This window comes from Nannobrachium achirus (assembly GCF_963921795.1).
Source record: "Nannobrachium achirus genome assembly, chromosome: 20".
In the NCBI taxonomy this organism is placed as follows: domain Eukaryota; kingdom Metazoa; phylum Chordata; class Actinopteri; order Myctophiformes; family Myctophidae; genus Nannobrachium; species Nannobrachium achirus.
The window spans coordinates 9,225,286-9,250,285 of NC_137827.1; the positions used below are offsets into that span (position 1 = coordinate 9,225,286).

Here is a 25,000-nt window from a genome sequence, read left to right on the forward strand (position 1 = left end):
TCGGTGCGTTATACCACACTGAACTAAGCATAATCAAGTGAATACTTGAGATGTGGCATATATACCGGCATGTATTTCTACACAGAAAGGCCAATTCTTTCAACATAAGATGCATGCGTTCGAGTTCAGGAGAGTTTGGACAAGGCAATACTCTTGAATGCTGCCTTCAGGTATGGCATGGAAAGAGGGGCATTTGCATTTCTTTCACCATAGGAAAAACTGTATTCATGGTCTGGAGAGAGAGGGCACATTTTACGGACGGATAAAAGGGCAGGGGCTCGAGCCCCCTTTGATGTCTGTGTGTGCGCGTGCCTGTGCAGACACGATTCAGAACACGGATGATGTTGCCGTTAAAAGCACATTGACCCGGTTTGCCTAGACACTGACAGTATATACACCAATAATGGGTTAGGAATGGTCCTCGACATGGTACTCTATGTGAAAGGGCATCCTCAGCATCCTTCAGCATGGGAGGCGAAAGGTACATGACCGAGCATCACAATATGGTGAGCTGGGAGTCAGAATGCATTGATATGCCACACCTGCATCCTCTGGGCCTATATACGGTATAAAGACCATATAAAGGCCTTGACCCAGTATAGACTTTATACTGGCTCTTTATACCGGGCCCATAGCCTTCAGAAACCCCGGCTTAAAATGTCTTCATGTCGGGCATAACATGAATTAAACCTGTGATGTGACAATAATTCTTATTCTGATAGCCTTTATACTGGGCCTAATTTAGACTTTATATCAGGCCTATTAGTCTTGCCTTTCTACTATGCATATGGATTTTATACTGGGCCATATAGCATGTAAAGGCAAAATCTGTTATGTTGGGCCTATTAAATTAAATTCAAACTTTATTTCAGACACAGGCGATAGAGTACATACATATATTGACATAGCCTTTATAATATGCTATGGCGTTTACAGTATACTGGGCCTTTTTATACTGGGCCTATAAGTCTTTACCGGGCCCATATAGCCTTTATACTGGGCCTATAGCATTCATATGGGCCTATAGATTTTATACTAGACTAGATATAATACACACTCATAGTCAAATATGGACTGTAATTTATTTAGCTTTTGTTTATTGTATAGACTATCATGGCTGTAAGCCTGTAACCTAGAAGGCTGTAGTCTGTATGCATTAAATATCACAAAACAGCGTTCCGCGTTGTTTAGTTGCCCAAACGCGGCTGATGTGTTTGAGTCCATCCTCAATGAGACAGACAGAGTGTCTGAATTGAGCGGTCTGCAGGTCACACGCGGTGAAAACGGCAATAAGGGAATAAAGCGGATCTCCTCTCAGACAGACAGAATGAGAATGTGAAATGAAGTGGAAACGGAGCGAACAAAGATATATTAGATTTGATCACAAAAGGTTGACATGGCGGCCTGTAGCCTGGACTGTCTGCTCCGTGCGTCTCTGAGAGAATTCACACATGAAATAATTTATTGTTTTATTGCTGTGGGAAAAGAAAACATGTTTATGATAACCTTTGAAAACGCGCGTGTTATTATATGAGGGGTTCGTTCGGGATTGTTCAGGATTATACATTATAAATCTATGTTGTTACATAGATTTATTAAACTGTTATTTACATGGTTTAGTTTAGCCTATTATGCACCGTTTAGAATTGTAAATGTAGCCTACCATATATAGCTTAAACTTTGATTAACCACCCGCACCGAATCCTATAATGAGGAATGCACGTCTTGGTATTGTTTAAAATTAAATTAAATTACAAATATAAACAAACAAGATAAAAAAAAAAAGAAAAAAACACGCTAGCCTACTGAAAGACGCACAGCATTATTTCAGCCTATGCACCTTTGACATGAAGCGATCCTATTTGATAAACATAGGCCTATATATTCATGGTTAATCAGTTCAATCTAATATTATAAAATGCAGTTTTGTTAATTTAATATATAAAAGTTATAGGCCTATTCGAAATAAAATTAAGTTGACCTATTGATTAGCCTATTAAGTATCCAATGTCCAAATGTAGGCCTATATCCAAATGAGCCCTCGCTCACTTTGCAGTAAAAATTGCCTACCAATAATAATATTGTAATAATAGCCTACATTAATATTGTATTAATTTTATTTTGACTTAAAAATTGTAATAAGCTCTAAAGGCTAAAATGAATTATTTTAATAGACATGTTGTAGCCTAATGACGGCCCGCCGTGCCGCGCGCACCACGCACGCACTTCGATTCCACGCGAGTCGAGGCCGGCCGAGGCGGCGAGCCTTCCTTCACGCCTCCCTGCAGCCGTGGGCTTTATATCCTCTCTACACGATCATTACACACATTTCACGCTTCTTGGGCCAAAATGCGTGTCCGCGAAATACCCACGATCAAAGTGAAATCTGTCGAGGTTCAGCCGCATGAAAACCCATGAATGCGCGGAGGTTACACGCATTAGTGTTTTATAAATCCTTCTACCTTTTATCCGGCTTTCCTGGTCGTGTTTATTTATTGTTATTGTTATTATATATCATTCATTATTAGCCCATTACTGTTGGCCGTGGCCGCGCCCATTCACCACGCACTGCAAACAAACACGGGCCGTATTGTAAACCCATCCTCACAGTCAGATATCGACCATGGAGATATCATAATTATAGTAACAACATATAGCTGTTCAAAAAACAATTTAATTCAAAGGTATGAATTTATAAAAAGCCTAATATATTTATCCCCGCTTTTCTGGATGATGACAATTAAGTCTATGGTTTGTAAATTGAATTAAGTCCAGTTAGAAAGAAATACGTGACGTTATTTGGTATTATTATACAGAGGCCATTACCCAATAAATAAATAAATAAATAAACAAATAATATTTAAAATAAAATAAATGTTTAAAATAACATTACACACTTTTTTCTGGATTATTATTATTATTATCAGCCTACATTACAAACGTGCGCCGCCGCCTCGATAATCGCACGTAATCCCCAATTTACGCTCCGCCGTAAAATGGTGTTGCGCGCCAAAAATAGAAGTTATATAGCCTACATAGGCGGATAGGCCTATACATACGTCATACATTGATACATACACAATTAATGCCTATATAGCCTATATGTTTCGGCCTTAAAAGTGACTCGTTTTAATTTAAATAACGTTTTAGGCTATATTAAAAATAATAATAATACAACAGTGAATAAATCTCGTTTTCTTGTTTTATTTGGAAAAGAAAAATAACAAGAATAAGTTAAGGAACATGCAAAGTCACCCAAATCAACAGAGTGGAAAGACACAACAAAGCAAAAACAGGACACCATATCATCATCGTCATCATCATCATCATCTCTCCACGTAAAAACAAACAAAAAAATAACCCCAGCACTCCTTGGTTCTCTCCCATGATTATATTATTATAATATGCCAGCAGACTTTACATACAGCAGGAAGACAACGTGTCGTTTATTTATTGATGTATTTGTTTGTTCTAGGTCTGTTCAGACGGACTGCTTTATAATAGCCTAATAGAACAGTGGGTTGGGACCCCCAGAGAGGGGGGGTCCCCAAATTATTTTGGGGAGTCCCCAGATGATTAACTTATTTAATGTGCAACATTGTTTTCTCACTCAACAGTAAACAAACCAACATAGAGTTTAAGTATAATATCTCTAAAATGACAAATTAAACGTTGGCCAAACTTGTCAAATATTAGATGCAGAAATTGTGAAAATAGCAGATCTACATGCTCACAACGCCTCGCAACGCGAGGCGTTGTGCGCATGTAGATCGGCTATTTTCACAATATAAATCCTCAACTCTTAGTGCTCATCAGGGTAGGGGTGGGGAGGGGGTCCCCAGTTAAAATATCATTGTTTTGGGGGTCGCGGCCTGAAAAGGTTGAGAACCACTGTGATAGAACCGCCAGCATATGAGAACACACTGGCTGCTTTGCTGTCCGTCAACCGCCTGACCTCCTGCATTCATGCACTTTAATGTAACTGATGGTGGAGAGAGAGAGAGAGAGAGAGAGAGAGAGAGAGAGAGAGAGAGAGAGAGAGAGAGAGAGAGAGAGAGAGAGAGAGTGAGAGAGAGAGAGAGAACACACGCACACACGCACGCATACACACAGATAGAGTGAGAGACACACACACATCTCTCACACACACACAGAAAGAGCGAGAGAAAGAGACAGACAGAGGGACAGACAGACAGAGAGAGAACAGGCTCGAAGAATCATTTTTTAAATTACGCTAGCAACGATTTTTATACACCTTGAAATATATATACAGCCATCATAACACTTTTACAATCATAATAATAATAATAATAACTCAAATCTCATTCTCCGTTTACAGTAAGGCTATAACAGTCCGGAACTGCACCGCGTGCAAAAATAAAACAAAATGTCTGTTTTTTTGTGTGTTTTTTTTTTAGTTTTTGTCCCGCGTGTGATTTCTTCCCCAGTAGGATCTTATATAAATATATAAGAAAGACCCCCCTGAGGGGGTTGGGTTGTTCTGGGTTGTTTTCTTATGGGACAGTGGATCTGTAGGTTCCTTTATGGGGGTCTAGATTGACCCTTACAAGCAGGGATGGAGCTCGTTCATTTAAATCGATAATGAGCACCTTATCGATCCTGCTTAATGAGCCGGGCTTTTATCAAGCCCACTGTTGAGCATTTTATAATATGGAAAGATTGTTGAAAGACGTGAGACAAATTCTGAACAGAAATGGTATCATTTTTTATTGGCCTGTTGTTGTGACTGTGAGCTTGTGTCTGACCACCATCTATGAAGATGACAATTGACAAAAGTAACAAATAGTATCATTAAATATCATTAAAACAATCATTCATTAGTGAGCAATAAGTGTTAAATGGCTTTATATTATGAATAGTATACTGTAATAATTTCTTGATCGCCTCTTGTCTTAAACATGACGTCATGGGCCGCTATGCTCGATAACAAGCTTGATCAGCCCAAAGCTTATTGATACCAGGTAATCAATACATTTGTTATCGGGTTATAGCGGACTCTTGTTTCGAGCTCCATCCCTACTTACAAGTCTGAAACTCTGACAGTGATGGAACCAAATGCATGTCGTCGTTGTCGAGTGAAAACCTTGTATGTCCAAAACCGTTTGTTTTGCATTTATCATTTAAAAATGATTCAAACAGATCTACAAGCACACAACGCCTCGCACCGCGAGGCGTTGTGTGATTGTAGATCGGCTGTTTTCACTACTTTTGTGCGACGGCCTTGTATGATGAAGCAGGGCTTTACTTTGCGAAAGAACGTACACATTCGAAACTTGGAGATACGAGGTTTCCAACCGACAACAACGACGATTCGGTTCCATTTGTCCATCTGTCAAAGTTAAGGGGAGACCAGGCTTTCAAAATGTCAAAGTCCTGAGAGCACCGCTGTACTAGGAGGTGTTGAGGACGGGTCGGGAATACACACCTTGGTAATAGGGCGCCTCCATGAGGGCCGAGGCGGGCTCCATGAGGGGCCCCATGGCTCCTCCACCGTGGGGCCCGTAGGCCCCGCTGCACTGCAGCGCCTGCTCGTAGGCCTTCAGGTCCATCAGTCTGTGCTGCTGCTGCTGCTGCTCCGAGGACGACATGAGGTTGTTGATGGAGAACGGGTGGTTGAAGGAGTAGTGCGTGACGTGCGGGACGGCGGAGGAGGAGGATGAGGAGGGGTCGCCCTTCAGGTGCAGCGCAGGGTGCTGCTGCTGGGACTCCATGGACGAGGAGTGTCCTCCCAGGGACAGGGAGGCCACCGCGGCCGCCACACCCGCAGAGTGGAGCTGGGAGGAGCCCAGGGGGACTTTGAGGTCCGACGTCCCGCTGATGCCCCGGTGCTCCAGCAATAAGCGTCCGTGCAGCGGACTGGAGGAGGAGGAGGCGTCCATGTGAGCCGGCCTGCTGCCGGCGGCGCCGTTGTTGCCCTCCCCGGCCAGGAGGAGGGGAGACGAGGCGGACGCCGCGCTCTGCTCCTTGTTGCCGCCGCGACCCTCCGCCTTGTTGCTGCCGCCGCCGCCGCCGCTCCCCGGCGACAGCTTCTTCTCGCACTTGAAGCGCTTCTGCCGGCGGAGGTAGCAGCCGTTCTCGAACATGTTGCCCGAGTCCGGGTGCAGCGCCCAGTAGGAGCCCTTGCCGGGCTTGTCGGGCGACCGCGACACCTTGACGAAGCAGTCGTTGAAGGACAGCGAGTGGCGTATGGAGTTCTGCCAGCGCTGCTGGTTCTGCCGGTAGTAGGGGAACAGGTCCATGATCCACTGGTAGATCTCGCTGAGCGTCAGCATCTTGCTGGGCGCCTGCTGGATGGCCATGGTGATCAGGGAGATGTAGGAGTAGGGCGGCTTGGCGTGCGGGTAGGAGCGCCGGAAGGACGCCTTGTCGCCGCCGCCGGCCCCGCCGCCGCGGTGGTGGTGGTGGTGGTGGTGGGCGCGGGCCGCCGCCAGGCCGCCTGGCTGGCCGTACGACGCCATGGGGCTCATGGCGGGGCTCAACGCGGCGCCGTAGGGGTTCAGCGCGCCCATGGACGCCGCGGCCGCTGCCTGCTGCTGCGCCGCCGAGCCCATGTTGGACGGGCTGAGGCCGGACATGGCGCCCACCCCGGGACCCCCCATGCCGCCGGCCGCCACCGCAGCGTTGGAGTACGAGGACATGTTGAGGTTCATGTTGGCGCCGGCCGTCGACATGTAGCCGTTCATGTTCATGCCGCTCATGGCGCTCATGGCGCCGTTCGGCATGGGAGAATACACCTGGGAGAGAGAGAGAGAGGGGGGAGAGAGAGAGAGAGAGGGGAGAGAGAGAGAGAGAGAGAGAGAGAGAGAGAGAGAGAGAACACAACCAGTGTTTGTTTGGTCAATTCAAAATGACTTCATTTTGACTCAATTCACCTGAGATCACAGATCAGAGTGAAGAACCTGATATTAAAGTCTGTAGGCCTATATTATGTATTGGCTACAATAAGAAAAGGGATTTATTTGTGCCATTTGATCAAATAAAACGCTCATAAAAGCACCATAGTTCCAGGTGTCACTTCTTCTTTAACTCCAAGAGAAATATACGGGTCCATTTGGTTACATATATATTTCTATACACAGTCTTGGAGTTACACCTGGATAATTTGACACTGGTTTTATTTTGGCTATAGGTTAATTAATTAATCGATTTGGCTACATTTGTACACTCTCGGAGTTAAAGGAGTAGTTCACCCCCACAATGACTTTTTCTTTCGATTACTCACTCCATGGAGACTTGAGTTCAATAATATGTTTTTGTTTTTGTCGCATTCCTGAGCCAATAATATGAGGTATAGGCCCGTTGATTTCGGATGGAGACCCAAATTCATTTGGGAAATCAACAGGGGGTACATTTATTATAATCATAGGCTAGTATTGTTTTAGGATTAGGAATGAGACAAAAACAAAACAATATTATTGAACTCAAGTCTCCATGGTGTGAGTAATTGATAGGGGGGAAAAAAATACATTTTGGGGGTGAAAACAGATGCATAATTTGACACTGGTGGTTTTATTATTTTAGGCCATAGAGGTTAACGAATCAAAGTGAAAGTAATAAAGAAGTGTAATAAATGTTTAAAGGCGTCAATTATTCTAGACGGAGGAGCCTGAACAAAGGAAAGAACGAGACACATTGGGCCTCTTCATCATCTCCAAATCACCCCTAATTATTCAATTAAAGATTAATACACTCCCCTTGCTGCTGCGCTGCGGTTCCTTTATAATCCGCGAATATAGGCTATAGGCAACCTGGCTATCTTCAATTAGATTTAGCCCTTATCTTTTTCAGGCTGAAAAAAGATATGGACTACATCTAAATTATACAATAAATATAGGCTATCGTCGTTGTCGAGTGAAAACCTTGTATGTGCAAAACCGTTCGTTTTGCATTTATCATTTTAAAAATGATATAAACCAGTGAAAACAGCCGATCTACAAGCACACAACGACTCGCACCGCAAGGCGTTGTGTGCTTGTAGATCTGCTGTTTTCACTACTTTTGCGTGACGGCCTTGTATGATGAAGCAGGTCTTTACTTTGCGAAAGAACGTATTTGAAACTTGGAGATACAAGTTTTCCACCCGACAACGACACCACAAATTGCATTGCTGTTTTCACTAGTTAGTCTAATATAGTTTCGAAATAAATCTGTGGGAAAAGTAAATACAAATAATTAATGTTTATGTACGTTTAAACATTTTTGAATATGTGTAAGTAACCCAAGTTAAAACGGGATGTATTTAGCCTACTCCCGACCCATACAAATAGTGCCCGCGACCCAACACGGGCAGCGATCCTAAACACGGCTCCAATATGAAGGAAAGAAGAAGGAAAAAAAGGGGAATTAAACTTGACGTTCATATGAACCAAAATAATTATAAAAAAAAACGATATAGCACACAGGTCAAAATATCCAACCATCCAACACAATCCTCTGTGCGCCTTATGATGAGGAGCAGTTTTATATGTCAGGCAGGCTGTTATAAGCCTCATATCATTTGGCTATAATTTGTATGTTGGGCGCAGTTCAAGTGAATGATCTCTCTGTGTTAAAGACACCACATTTACATTTACGACATTCCTCCTCTCTCTGTGAAGCATGCATGCATGGGCTCATTGTGGCAAATATATGAAGAACACACACACACACACACACACACACACACACACACACACACACACACACACACACACACACACACACACACACACACACACACACACACACACACACACACACACACCTACACACACACACACACACACAAATGCACCTTCATGTGCATTACATGCAAAACCATTTGATCCAATAACTTACACATAACAGTAATGTTTTTGAAGTGGCCGTTGCATAGGAGTTAACAATAATGGAAGTATTTACACTATAAGAAAATACACAGGTGTTTTTTTTCCCCAGGCACATAACGTGTTTTTAATGCCAGATTGGAACAAATAAAACGTTTCCCAAAAAAAAAAAATAATAATAATAACAACAACAACCAGTCACCGAACCTGCACCTTGGCCATGCAGTTCCATGTAACCAAATGGACCCTTCGCGGTCCATTTGGTTACATGTGTTGGTTACATGCTATAATGAGTTATACAGAAGGATAGGCTACATGTAGACCTATTGATTTAGCTATAATTAAACATTAGCGTACTAAATATCACCGCCCTCTTGTGCGTTATTGTAGTAGAAAGACACAGGTGGATATAGCCACATAACGTTTTTTTAATGCCAGATGGGAACAAAACGTTTCCAAAATAGATTAAAAAAAACAACTGTCACCAAAGTCACCGAACCTGCGCCTTGGCCTGTTCCAAGCTAATGTCAGTAACTCATAGAGTGTAGCCTAACATGTGTAACCAAATGGACCCGCTACGTGTGTTTTAGTATTGATTTAGCTATAATTAACCGTTAAGATCACCGACCTCTTGTGCGTCATTGTAGTAGCTGCTCCAGTCTGGCGTCTCGTGTCCTTCCATCTTCACTGAACCCAACATTGTGGATCACAGCGAGCATGAGGCGCTGTGTGGAACCATGCAGGCACGCACACACACATAGGCTACACACACACACATAGGCTACACACACACACAAGCAAACTCACACATGCACACTCACACACGCACACTCACATGCGCGCACACACAGATCCCCCCCGAAAAACACAACTTCTACCCGGCGGCCGGCCGGCAGCAAAACAAAAAGAATCCCCTTCCAAAGTAAAAACCCAAACGGAGCTCTCATGCAGTCTGTTCGCTCTCCTCTCCTCCTCTCTCTGTGAACTCTCCACTCCACCCCACGCACCCGCAAGAACAACTCCACGCTGGGCTGGGAATAATGGTCAGGTCTGACTGACTGGTCACGGATCTGGATGTGCGCGTGGACGTGGATCAGTTAGTGGATGTGAGCGAGACTGACTGACTGACTGGGCTGGACTGGAGGAGGCTAGGAGAGAGGAAAGGAGAGGAGAGGAGGAGGCTAGGAGAGGAGAGGAGATGAGCGTGCGCGTGCGTGCACGTGCGTATGTGTGCGCGCTCGTGCGTTATGGCTATCACAGTCTCGCGCGAGTGATCTTTGGAGAAGTTCTGTACCGAATAGTAGGCCTATGCATATAGCCTACTAGGCTACTGCATGCACATTATAAGTTAACTTACTTGAATAGGCCTAATATACGTTTAATGTGAATTGATGTGAATTATTATACCAATAAAGGTTTGGTCGATTATTTAAATTAAAATAGCCTCAGCCCTCGATCATCAGATCCGCCCAGTCAATGCGTTTCACTCACAAATCCAATAAATGGAATATTTGAAATAAATGTTGAATCCCAGACTCGTTAAAAAAAAAGAGAGTTTTTAATCAAACGGAGCCTTGATGACATTTGGCAGAACGGAGGAGACACGTCACAATAATACCAAAATCATAGCCATGATTTGATGAAAAATGCTATTTCTGCCATGCCACCAATAACATGCAGTTATTTTTATGATTTTAATTAAAAAAATAAAAAAATATCTGAAGCAGTTTCTCTATAAAAAATAAAAAAAATAAAAAAATAACATGTATGCTAGATGCTTTTTGTAAAAAAATAAATAACATAAATTATGTTATTTTTGTAATAATTATATATATATATATATATATATATATATATATATATATATATTAGAGATGTTACCGATCAATCGGCAATGGATCGGATCGGGCCGATCAAAGCGTGATCGGCAATAATCGGTGGTTTAGATCAAAAGGTAAATTCACCGATCCGATCCGATCGGTGCATCCGATCAACCAGCCGTTCAGTATGCCCACTTGAGGCCATTTTGGGGTATTGATTTCCACAGTGCTGAAGGAATAATTAGTTACTGCTATGATAATAAATACATAGTAATGCTGGTAAATAACTATAAGGCAAATATATAAATGAATTCATGAGTGAATGAATTAATTAAAGTTAAAACATTAACATTTAGAAAATATAAATAATATATAAATAATAACTTGATCGGATCGGTGATTGATCGGTATCGGGTGATCAAACTTTTGTGATCGGTGCTCGGTGATCGGTTCCAAAAAACCTGATCGGACCATCCCTAATATATATATATATATATATATATATATATATATATAATGTATATACTTTTTAACACATTAATAATTGTTCGATGGGATTAGGAACTGGAGTCTTGACGGGCCTTGCGTTTTTAGGCTATGTGTGTGTGTGTGTGTGTGTGTGTGTGTGTGTGTGTGTGTGTGTGTGTGTGTGTATATGTTGGGCTATAATTGACGAGTTTATCTGCCGTGACAAAGCGACATTAATGTCAACAGCATCCATTTCCACGGCGGTGACACGGCTCGTGTCCCCGTGTAAAAGGCCCTAATGAGCGGCAAGGAGCGCTGATAAGGAGCCGATAATCACCATGCTAGGCGGCATGGTGCAGGGGGCGTTCCCACCGCCCCGGGATTAGCCAGCCTCCTCTGATCTATGGATGCCATGAACAATCCATTATGGAAGCAAGGATTACAACGAGAGAGAGAGAGAGAGAGAGAGAGAGAGAGAGAGAGAGAGAGAGAGAGAGAAGAGAGAGAGAGAGAGAGTCAAGTATAATATATGGCATTAATTAGGTATCGGATTCATCTAGATTTTATTTAGAATGTTATTGTTTTAAACATCATAGTTCATTAAATTGTAGTCATTTGGGATGTCCTTTATAATATGGTATTATATCATCACATACTTTATACAAAGGCCCATACAGTAAGGTGCTTCCTTACCTTACTGTATGTATGTATGTATGTATGTATGTATGTATGTATGTATATATATATATATATATATATATATATATATATATATATATATATATATATATATATATATATATAGTTTTATTATGATGAATTATTATTTACATTTGGTTTGTTTATTTTGGAATTAAGCTTTCTTTCTTTCTTTCTTTCTTTCTTTCTTTCTTTCTTTCTTTCTTTCTTTCTTTCTTTCTTTCTTTCTTTCTTTCTTTCTTTCTGTTTATCTTGTGTGAGCTGCTGGTTGCTTGGTAACACTGGGGGACAACAGAAAAAAAGCCACATTTGGAAGGTAAACGTTGTTGTTGAATAAATGTATTTTATAAAACAACTGTGTGGGCTTATCAAGTCATATCTGATATATTAAAATTAAAGTTTATTTTGCAATCGCCAACAATTCCCATATAGAGTCTATATGGGAATTGTTGGGGATTTACAGTATGTGTTATGTTATGTTATGTTATGTTATGTTATGTTATGTTATGTTATGTTATGTTATGTTACAGTATGTTATGTTATGCAGGCACGTGCACACATAGACATCAAAGGGGGCTTGAGACCCTGCCTTTTTACCGTCTGCAAAAAGTGCCATCTCCAGACCATGAATGGAGTGAAAGAAATGCAAACGCCCCTCTTTCCATGCCATACCTGAAGGCAGCATTCAAGCGAATCGCCTTGTCCAAACTCTCCTGAACTTGAACGCAGCATCTTATGTTGAAAGAATTGCCGTCTCTGTGTAGAAATCCCTGACATACTCCACATCTCCAGAATTGACTTTAGTATGCTTAGTTCATTGTGTTATCACCGAAAATAGCCTGTCCTCCAACCTCCAAGCTTGGAGGTCTGCTATTTATTTTCGATATTTTCAGAAATGTCAACCCCTGCCTCTCTAACATTCTCTGCACGTCCCTGCCACATCACTGAGGAGCAGTGGTGTAAAGTAACTACTGCAACATTTACTTAAGTACTGTACTTGTACTGTAAATTTGGAGGTATTTGTATTTGTTTAGTATTTCCAATTTCCAATGCTTTTACTAATCCACTACTTCTTGGATCGTAGTATTGTACTTTTACTCCACTACATTTATTTTAGTCTCTCGATTACAGACTTCCGCATTGCAAAGAGCGACCGAACTTTTTCTTGACGATGGCTACTCTGCAGTTATAAATTATAATAATATAAAACATATAAACCACTTTAGCTCCATTTTACACCTTGGTTATTTGAAAAGAGTAGATCTACAAGCACACAACGATACAACCCGCTGTGAGCTTGCAGATCAACACGCCAGCACTTTCATACTTTTACTCAAGTACATTTTGAATTCCTGACTTTTACTTGGCACTTTTACTTCACTTTAAGGGTGCCCTCACACCAAAATACCTAGAGTGAAATCCGCCAATGCATTTCAGTGAGAATGGAGCGTTTTTTTTGCAGAAATCCTCTACTGGCAAAAAACACTCCATTCTCATTGAAATGCATTGGTGGATTCCACTCTAGGTATTTTGGTGTGAGGGCACCCTAACAGAGTATTTCTATATTAAAGATACTCTGAAGTAAAATATGTCAGTACCTTTCCACCACTGCTGAGGAGCTGACTGAGAGAATGCACACAGACAGTTGACTGGGAGAATGCACACAGACAGTTGACTGGGAGAATGCACACAGACAGTTGACTGGGAGAATGCACACAGACAGTTGACTGGGAGAATGCACACAGACAGTTGACTGGGAGAATGCACACAGACAGTTGACTGGGAGAATGCACACAGACAGTTGACTGGGAGAATGCACACAGACAGTTGACTGGGAGAATGCACACAGACAGTTCCTGACATCCTTCTAATCCAGTGGTTCTCAACCTGTGGCTCGGGACTTATTTTGGGGGGTCCCCAGATGATTAACTTAATGTGCAACATTGTTTTCTCACTCAACAGTAAACAAACCACCATAAAGTTTAAGTCTATAGAGGTTATCTGCACATTTCTAAAGTGACAATTTAAGGACTTTTTAATACCTCTAAAATGACAAATTAAACATTGGTCAATGTGTCAAATATTAGAGGCAGAAATTGTGAAAATAGCAGATCTACATGCTCACAACGCCTCGCGTTCGCGTTGTGTATGGCCTGTAGATCGGCTATTTTCACAATAGAACCGTTTTATACAAAATGTAATGCCTCAACTCTTAGTGCTCGTAGGGTAGGGGGGTCCCCAGTTTATTTTGGGGTTCGCGGCCTGAAAAAGGTTGAGAACCACTGCTATAATCTACTCTACCACCAGCCAGAGCATTTAAAAATAAATTATTAACACAATTAACATTGTAAATACTACACTACAGTATAAAACGCAATGCAATGCAATGCAACATAACACATTACAAATACAAACACAATACAGGTCTGGTATGTGAATAGTTTTTAGCCCTGCAGAAGATGGTGTAGTCTGTAGTCACTCTCATCCCTGAAGCCTGCAGCAGCAGGTGCTTTAGCAGGGCAAAAAGGATTAGGAATGACACATACCCCCCACCCCCCTTTTTTTTACTTTGACCCCTTTATTAATAATAAACATGTAAAATACATGCATTGTCACACCATTATCAAAAGGATCAAACGCACAGAAAAAAAGATCCAGCTGCTTATGTCCTTTGCGGTTCTTTACCAGCTCAGGGGCCTTGTGTTTGGAGTTTCCAGCCTGAATAGACTTTTTTGTTACCACCGCGCTCTGACTTGACTGGTGCGGTGTTCTCTTAGATCATCAAACATGTATAGGAAATGGATCGCACACAGTGGCAAGAGTTACTTTTCTTTTTTTGCTTTATTGTATATTTCTTAGGATGAGAATCAGTGTTTATGTTAGTGTCCACCCTGACATTATTTCCATAGTCCAAAGACCTGCTTGGCACTCAGCAATCATAGGTTATGAATTACATTTTTATAATGAATTGCATTTTTATGGCGCTTTTCCAAGTGATCAAAGCGCTTTACAATGATTCATTTATTCATATGTTGGGAGGTGAAGCGGCAAACAGTCGACGCCAGCATCCTCACTTACCACATTCACACACCAGTGGTGGCGAGCTGACACGGACCGACTCAATGGAGTGGCTCAGTGTCTTGCCCAAGGACACTTCCACATGTGGATAGGAGGAGCCGGGATTTGAACCGCCGACCCACAGATCATTGGATTGGATTGGGGTAAGTCCCTGCGACACCGTGTTACTTTTTTCAGCAAATTCTGATTTAGTCTTATTAGTCTTTTGAATAACACACCATTTAGTCTTTGTCTTAGGACTAAATATCAAAAATCATCTTAGGGCTCTATTTTGTTTGTACCAGCTCTTATGAATGAACATAAAGGCCTGTCCATACTGTCTCTGACCTCCAAACCTTTCGTCGGAAACGTCCGGCTCAACTACAAAACTACATCACCCGCATCTTCTGAAAAGCATTACCCCGAAGTCAGAACTCTCAGACGAAAAGTTCGGTGGTCGGAGACAGTATGGACAGGCCTTTAAGTTAAAGGACAACTCCGCCCTAAATCACATCTAGGCTCATTTTCCTACTTGTATTGATCCAAAAAGAATGTCCATGCGATCTATTAGGCAGAAATGCCCCTGTAGTCCAGTTTCCCGATCTATTAGGCAGAAATGCCCCTGTTGTCTAGTTTCCCCAGCAGAACCCAGCAGCTCTCATAGCATAGAGTGGAGCCTATAAGCCTATCACTTTTACACTATTTGTTGTGGTCAAAAGTCTTTTTATTTTTCATGAATGTGGTACTAGTCATTACAAACACATCCATGCCATCTTTGTCCCATACAAGCCATCACACTCTGCTAAACAGATGTTGTGCTTGTATGTGTTTTACCAAGTCCCGGAAAAGATGCCCTGTGATTGGCCAGTACAGTCACTTTGATTGCCAGTTGTGCCAAATTCTCACCCCAAAACATGATTTATTAGATTTTGGTGGCTTGTGTGGGACAACCAAGGCATGGATGTGTTTGTAATGACAACTAGTAACACATTCATGAAAAAGAAAATCACTTTTGACCACAACCAATAGTATAAAAGTGATAGGCTTATACTGTAGGCTCCAATACTATAGTATAAAAGTGATAGGCTTATACTGTAGGCTCCACTCTATGCTATGAGAGCTGCTGGGCTCTGCTGGGGAAACTGGACAACACAGTCATTTCTGCCTAATAGACCTCATGGACAGTATTCTTGGATCAATATAAGTAGGAAAATGAGCCTAGAAGTGATTTGGGGCAGAGTTGTCCTTTAAGGCATAAGGGCTGGTACTTAAGACAATCAAAATACATACACTTAGTCTTAGTCCAGTCTTCTGAAATTGATTAGTCTTAGTCTTAAATATCAACAACCTTAGTCTTTTAGTCTTAGTCCTGGTCAACAAATGAACTGCTGTGACATACTAGGGATGTTACTACAGCACGGCTCCTGGCTCTATATGGGCCACAGGCTCGCCCCCCCATCTGACTTTTTGTGAATGGAAAGTTGTCTCAAAGTCTGGTGCTCGAGACTCACAAAGAGCTTTTTTTTCCCTTCTCTCCCTTGCCTGATTGAAGGTCACAGGTCGGGGGGTGTGTGGTCCTGTAAAGCCCCTGTGTGTGTGACTGTAACGGTGATTCTAACGGCTGTACAAACACGTCGTCGCTGTCAGGCAGAAACCTCGGTTCTCCGAGTTTCACACGTGTGCGTTTTCTCGTAAAGTAAAGCCCTGCTTCATCATACAAGACTCATTGCACTAGCCTGGAACCAGACCAAATCCACCTGGGCAAAGAAAACGTAGCCTTGGTGAATATGGGTCTGGCCCCGCTCAATTGTGAATCCATTTCCTCTCCCCCAAAATTTGGGGGAACCAATCATGGCCCAGCAATGCATTGGTCTGGTCTAACCAATTGTGTCCAGGGCCATTTTTTTAACCCACCCCTTGGAAATGAAAATTCTGCCTGCGAGTCCAGACTAATATCCGATACGCAGTGAGGAATTAGTATGCGCAACGCCAGGCTAACATCGCACAACAATAGTGAAACAAAATAGTGAAAATAGCAGTGCGAGGCGTTGTGTGCTTGTAGATCGGCTATTTTCACAATTTTAAATTTATTTTTAAAATGATAAATACAGTAAGCGAACGGTTTTGGACATACAAGTTTTGGAGCTGAACTCCAGTATTGGCTACACTGTAGTGTCATTTATTATCTGATGGAGAGATTGAGGTTAGACGTGGGACTGACTGTCTCAGTTTATCACAGACACGGTAGAACAAAGGCATGCACACATACAGTACACAAGAGTAGTGACTCACATCCATTACAGGTGACTCCTCACTACATCAATTATATGTGACCAGCACACCTATATGCACGCACACTCACACACACACACACACGCACACGCACACGCACACACACACACACCCCTACATATGTGGCTCAGCGTGTCCAAGCCGTCATGTCATTAGCAGTCATTACATTAGTTAACTTTGTGTTGACCACCGCTATACACAGATGTTTCTTCATGTTATTTACACATGACTTGGATTTTGTCACACAGGCACGCTAGTGAGCACGCACGCACGCGCACACGCACACGCACACTGTCCCAACCTTTCGCAATGCTCTGTCATTGTGGGGCCACACTGTCTGTCTGTCTGTCTGTCTGTCTGTCTGTCTCCAGTGCTGTCAGACAGATTTACGGTGGAAGAGCTTTGCTGGAGTTGTGCCAGAACAACACTTAACTCTCTGTCAGTGTAATGTGGTAACCATAGCAACCAGGCCTATCGTCACATGGTTATGTTATGTTATGCTTTGTAAAGCTAACGTCTAGCATCACTTACTCTGGGTCATTTCAGTAGCGTTTGAATGACTTTGGACTAAATGTAAACTATACCCTGATTTAACAGTAAGACTCCCTAAATCGGGAGATAAGCGACCGTCACGTCGCATACACAAACTTTAGAAGGCAATGGTAGCCAATCAGGAGGGAATATGGGAAATGGGACAGGTCCATGTTGATGACATGACTTTAGAGATACTGTGTACCGCTTCGCGTGATTTTAGGGCAAAATCTGTAGGAGCAGTGTCCAAAAATGTGTTTTGCAATAATCGGCCTTGTGTTCGCGTCCTGTGTTGTGTTGTGTTTAATTTAGTTTAGTTTAGTTTAGTTTAGTTTAGTTTAGTTAACTTGCGACCGTCAGGTCGCAGTTACTATGAAAAGCTCCACAGGCAGTCCTTCAGTCAGTCAGTCTGTCAGTCTGTCCGTCACGTCACACCCTAAAGTCACACACGCACGCACGCACGCGCACACACACACACACACACACACACACACACACACACACACACACACACACACACACACACACACACACACACACACACACACACACACACACACACACTGAAGTACTGAAGTGAAAGGAATGTTTGTGACCTGGCCGTGACCTCACAAGTTAGTTGCTTAAACATACCTGACCTACTGAGAGGTGTGTGTGTGTGTGTGTGTGTGTGTGTGTGTGTGTGTGTGTGTGTGTGTGTGTGTGTGTGTGTGTGTGTGTGTGTGTGTGTGTGTGTGTGTGTGTGTGTGCGCGCGCCCGCGTGTGTGTGCTTGTGTGAGTGTATGTGTTAGACAACATAGAGACAGTAGGAGAGACGTTGTATAGGCTACAGTTTGATGTTTCTACAATATGTCAGACAGTGTATTATTATTGGGGCGTGTTGCTCCCCCCCCCTTCTAGTTGTCATGGTGTACATCCTGTATGAGCACATTGCAGTTATCCTTTCCTGTCACTGACGACAACAACTCTTCTTGACCGCATCATGCACTCACTCCATGTCGCGATCATGTTGTGATGTCGTTTGCGTGGAGCAACTAGAGTGGATGATAAATCACTGACGCTGACACAGTGGTCTGATTGGTTGGAGAAACATTCCATAGTATGAGTGCTACTTGTTGAAAGTAGCCATAAATCATAACTCTTGTAGAGGTAGCTAGGTTGCTTATATTGTGACGTTTACTTTCTACAAGAGTTATAAAGGAGAGTCAGAACGCTCTTGCTGGTTGAGCCCTAACGTCCATTTTCGGCTCAAAACATGTACATCCGAACCACAGATATAAAGAGCTAGATGCCTCGTTCGCCTCTGCAGTTAATTGGAGCGATGTGCAAAAGTTCTAGACCGGACTTCCTGAAAAAACTAAGGGAACGCTGTCAGTCAAAGTGACTACTGGCCAATCACAGCGTGTCTTTTCCGTGACTTATCCAAGGACCACAATTCAATTCAACAGAGCCAGTTCCGATGTTGCGCTGCTCAGCTGTTCTTATAGGCTGCATACGTAAAGACCAGCCCCCACCTGCCTCTGATTGGCTTACTGACTTCCGTATGTGTGACGCACGCGGAAGCAATGAACACGGAAGCGCCGAAGATTCCCTTAGTTGCTCAATGCATACGCCCCCTAGCCGAAGGAGGCGTCTACCTTTCTATGTCTATGATCCGAACTACAGAACGTAGGAATACTTCCGCATACAAAAACGTCATGTCCTAGTATGAGCGAATAGCGACGGCGATCAACGTCACGTGATATGTTCGGCCATTTTTACCCAACAACAAGGAAAGCGATGAGACTTTGAGTAAACATTAATTTATTGGAAACATATGGACTAACACATGCCGACGAGTTGGCTCATCGGTAGATAGAAAACTGTTTGGACAATGTGGTGAGCACTTTATTGATTTGTACATGTTTTGAGCCGAAAATGGACGTTAGGGCTCAACCAGCAAGAGCGTTCTGACTCCCCTTTATAACTCTTGTAGAGAGTAAACGTCCCAATATAATCAACGATGAAAGCACTTAGAGCCGCACTCTGTCACTGTCATCATGATCCTGCTCAAGCTGAACTCAAGAAGAATGTCTACCTTCAAGTCAGTACCACTTGGCAACCAGTAGGTGTCCTACCAGACCACACAGAAATCCAGATTTCTCAATAGAGGAGCAGGGGGACCATATAATACAACTACCACAGTAGTGTGTGGCCACGTCCTTTGTGGTTCTCTTGGGGGGATCCCCAGATGTATAACTTAAAGGAGTAGTTCAGCCCCAAAATGACTTTTCTTCTACTGATTACTCATGCCATGGACTTGAGTTCAATAATATTTTGCACATTTTATTTTATATAGTTTATGCACATTTCTAAAGTGACAATTTAAGGACTTTTTAATACCTCTGAAATGAAATTAAACATTGGCCAAATTGTCAAATATTAGAGGCAGAAATTGTGAAAATAGCTGTATGTGTATGCTCACAACGCTTCACAACGCGAGTCGTTGTGAGCATGTAGATCTGCTATTTTCGCAATAGAACCGTGTTATACAAAATGTAATGCCTCAACTCTTAGTGCTCGTCAGGGTGGGGGGTCCCCAGTTAAAATATAATTATTTTGGGGGTCCCGGCTTGAAAAGGTTGAGAACCACTGATCTATAACACCTCAGTCTGACCCCCAGTCTAGTGTCACACCTGCTGCAGCCTGCCAGCAGGGGGCAGCAGCACCACAGAGAAAATGCACACTCACAGTATATGATGGGGGATTGAATGTAGGAGTCTCAGAAGTAATGTTGGCATAACAGTCGCCATTGATGTCCAGTTGTGCAATGTATCGGTCTGATGTGACGTCAGTACTATGACAGTATGACGTCAGCATGCAGACAGACAGCCATGGTGGCGACACTGTTTATTATCAGTGATGTCAGCACGCTCATCTCTAAATTTGGGCATTGTTTCAGCATGCGGCTGTTACCATGGTGGCGACATTGATGGCCTTCCGTCTGTGATGTCAACTCCAAATTTGGGCACTGTAGTGAGGTCAGTCAGTGATGTCAACTGGGCATCGTTGATGTCAGTTGGGCATTGTTTTAGCATGCATCTATCTGTAGCCTGTTACCTTGGTGGCGACACACAAAAAGTGAATTATATTCATTGATAGCAGCAGGTTTTGTCTTCTTTTAACAAACATGTTGTAGTTGGGTAAAGGGGTTACTTACTGCAGTGTTTCTCAACCACTGTGCCTGGGGACCTTTGGTGTGCCCCTGAGAAGGGTCAAGTGTGCCCCTTGAAACTGCTTGAAAGCCAGTATTGTATTTATGATTTAAAAAATGATTTAAACTAAACGCCTCGCACTATTTAAACTAAACGCCTCGCAGTGCGAGGCGTTGTGTGCTTGTAGATCTGCTGTTTTCACTACTGTTGTGCGACAGCCTTGTATGATGAAGCAGGGCTTTACTTTGCGCAGAAACGTACACATTTGAAACTTGGAGATACAAGGTTTCTTCCCGACAGTGACGATATTTACACCCCCCGTATTATGTTGGTGTGCCCATGGATTCTTGGGACATGAAAAGTGTGCCCATGCAGAAAAAAGGTTGAGAAACACTGACTTACTGTACATAAATCAGAGAATTAAAGGTGGTATACTGCAGCCAAAACAAGCCGTGACAACCACCTTAAAATAAGGTTTTATTCATTGAACACTGCATGGTTCTCAATGTGAGGTCCGGGGACCGCCAAGGGTCCAAATGGACACACACAGCATTAAAAGAAGTCACAGATTGTATCTTTGAGGTCCAAAATGCTCTGCTTATCTCTGCTTGTAGAGAGAAACTGTCCTGTCATTAAACAGAATCCTTCGAGAGGAATAATTACCCAGCATTCCCCTGGGCTATCCTCCGAGAGAGTAGAACACTTTGTACAGAGATGACACACACACACACACACACCTACACACACACACACACACACACACACACACACACACACACACACACACACACACGCACACACGCACACACGGGACACAAGCTCAAAACAGGAAGTTGGGATCAAAGCACATCCTGTCCTCAAAGATACACGTGGTGGATTTGTCATCGATAGTGATGATGGCAATGACCTCATCTGCCCGCGCTCATGAACACGGTCAACCGACACCGCGGTCAAAGGTCAAATGCATAGACTTCAAAGAAAAACAGGTGCCACGAAACAAACCTACATACATTGTAGCTCTTTACTCGCTCTTAATAGGTGTACCTTTGTCAGAATTCATGTTTTGGATATTGTTTTTTGCGAGCGCAACTGAAGGAGTGGGAAAAGTAGAACAATCTTTTTTCCAGCGGGGAATACGTTTGCAGGGCAAATTCACATGGCAGAAGTCTCACCTTTCTAACCATTCTTGGGCTCTATTTTGATTGTCTTAAGTACCAGCTATTATGCCTTAACTTAAAGGCCTGTCCATACTGTCTCCGACCAACGAACCTTTCATCGGAAAGGTCCGGTTCAACCACAAAATGACGTCACTCGCATCTTCTGAAAAGCATTAGCCCGAATTAGAGTTCGGAAAGTCAGAACTCTCTGACAAAAGGTTTGGTGGTCGGAGACGGTATGATGATGATATGATATGATAGTACTTTATTGTCAGTTCACACTGAAATTTGTCTTGCGACACAGCAGCCATATATGCAAAACATAATACAAACATTTGACACAAGGGAACAAAAACAAGACAGGTTTACATATATAAGGATAATATAGACAAGAGCAATGTTCACCGCTAAGCCTACCTATGGCCAAACTCCTGATTAATTCTTAAAGTCGACTGATGGACAAAGGACCTTTTTAGTCTGACCTTATTGTATTCTGGAACACTGTATCTCCTTCCTGAAGGCAGCAACCTATATTCTCTATGCAACACATGGCTATTGTTAGAGGTAATATTTCTTGCCAACCTTATGGGCAGGCCTCAGACTGCCTCATATCGCGCCCAGGCTTTTCTCTTCACAGATGAGTAAGCCTGGCTACGCAAGGTTACATCTCAAAGGCAAATATTATACTTTTACTCCACTTCAATTATTTGAAAACCTTTCGATTTTGATTAAGCAAACAATGCAAACGCATTGTTTGCTTGTAGATCAGCTACTACTTTCTACACAGCGTAGAAAGTAGTAGACTAGGGTTTTAGACCAAAGCACTGCCAAAGAGTCAGGGCAACAGCCATGTCAGAGTGGTATGACGATTGGAGTGAGTCAAGCTCAAGCACTGACACTAACCAAATGAACCCTATTCCGTAATTAGCGTGAACGTTCAGCAAAAACAGCAGATCTAAAAGCTCACAATGCCTTGGCTGCCAGGGCATTCTTTTTTTCCCCCTGAGATTTCAGAAAATATTTATATTAATTATTTTAAGCCTGCAACCAAGCGATCCAGACTCCTGGTGAATCAGGAGTCTTCATGACCATTTCATCCTGTGTAAAAAAGTATTGTGATGTCACCACTGTCATAATACTGTATGGCACATGCAGCCACCGCCCATGGAGTGCTATTTTGTTTAATTTTTATGAGACAATGAGACTGTTGGGGCCCAGAGCAGAAAATCCCATGGGTAAATATGAGCCCACCGGAAACAGTACTTTCACGCTCTGCTGACGCAAGTAATAATAAGTGTATGTAAAGCTGAACAAGTTGAAGTTTGAACTACAAGTGGCGGAATAAAGAATAAATATAAATTGGGGACAACTAATGTGTGCTCGCTGAAGCGAGCCCACAATGAACTCTTGGCACTGGGTGTGAACTTTTATTGCGACCGTAGGTCGCATTTACTACCAAAACCTCCACAGGCTGTCTGTCTGTCAGTGAGTGAGTCAGTGAGTCACACTTTTGCCCTGCTCATATCTCCACAACCGTTGCCCCCATCCATGCCACATTTTGCACACACACTCCTTACCTGCCAAACTACAACCTCCAAGGACCCCCGGAGCTCCAGGGACCCCCAGGTCCCTGGGGGACCCCCAGGTGTAAAAAAATGTCCCTCCGTGAGTGACACATCACACGTCACACTTTTCCCCTGCTCATATCTCCACAACCGTTGCCCCCATCCATGCCACATTTTGCACACACACTCCTTACCTGCCAAACTACAACCTCCAAGGACCCCCGGAGCTACAGGGACCCCCAGCTCCCTGGGGGACCCCCAGATGTAAAAAAAAAACCCAAATGTGCAAAAATGACCAAATGACCACCCCAACGGGGCTGCTCACGGGGAATTCCCGGGGACCACCGACTCCTGGTGCTCCAGAACGGATGCAAAAGTGGTGGTGCCCCCAGTGGAGGACCCCCTACACTGCAGCTCACATAAAATGCCGTAACTCCGGCTAGGAGCGACCGGGAGAGCCGGGGCCGGTACCTATTCGTCCGCCTCGGCGCCGCGCAGACCCCACCCCTCATTTCTCACATGGCCCTCTTCTAGCGCCACCATCAGGCCGATTCTTGCAAAGCCACCTACGGTCGCTTATCTCCCGATTAGGGAGCCTTACTGGTAAGTTTTACTCTCAATCACAGGGTGAGAGACCAGAGTTCATATGTTTCACTCTCAATCACAAGGTGAGACACCAGAGTTTATTGCGACCGTAGGTCGCATTTACTACCAAAACCTCCACAGGCTGTCTGTGAGTGAGTCAGTGAGTGAGTCAGTGAGTCCGTCACACTTTTGCCCTGCTCATATCTCCACAACCGTTGCCCCCATCCATGCCAAATTTTGCACACACACTCCTTGACTGCCAAACTACAACCTCCAAGGACCCCCGGAGCCCCAGGGACCCCCAGGTCCCTGGGGGACCCCCAGATATAAAAAATGACCAAATGTGGTCACGCGTCACACGTCACACTTTTTCCCTGCTCATATCTCCGCAACCGTTGACCCGATCCATGGCACATTTTGCACACACGCTCCTTGCCTGCCAAACTACAACCTCCAAGGACCCCCCGAGCCCCAGGGACCCCCAGCTCCCTGGGGGACCCCCAAGTGTAAAAAATGACCAAATGTGCAAAAATGACCAAATGACCACCCCAACGGGGCTGCTCACGGGGAATTCCCGGGGACCACCGACTCCTGGTGCTCCAGAACGGATGCAAAAGTGGTGGTGCCCCCAGTGGAGGACCCCCTCCACTGCAGCTCACATAAAATGCCGATAAGCGACCGCTTATCTCCCGATTAGGGAGTCTTACTGGTAGTTAGTTATAGTGCTCAGTGTGAATGGCCTTTCACCCTGAGGGGTCGATGGACAGGTGAGTTGGGCTTGCCAATCTTGCAACAGCAAAACAGCAG

The 25,000-nt window shown here is 43.5% G+C and overlaps 1 protein-coding gene across 1 annotated transcript; it reads right to left on the minus strand.

Moving 5' to 3' along the window:
* Positions 1-5,411: 5,411 nt before the first annotated feature.
* Positions 5,412-9,525, minus strand: foxa1 (forkhead box A1; the record flags this gene model as incomplete). The annotated part of the gene is made up of 2 exons (XM_080750807.1): positions 5,412-6,755; positions 9,454-9,525. The coding sequence occupies 2 exons, from the start codon at positions 9,523-9,525 to the stop codon at positions 5,412-5,414; spliced, it is 1,416 nt and encodes a 471-aa protein (XP_080606933.1).
* Positions 9,526-25,000: the final 15,475 nt, after the last annotated feature.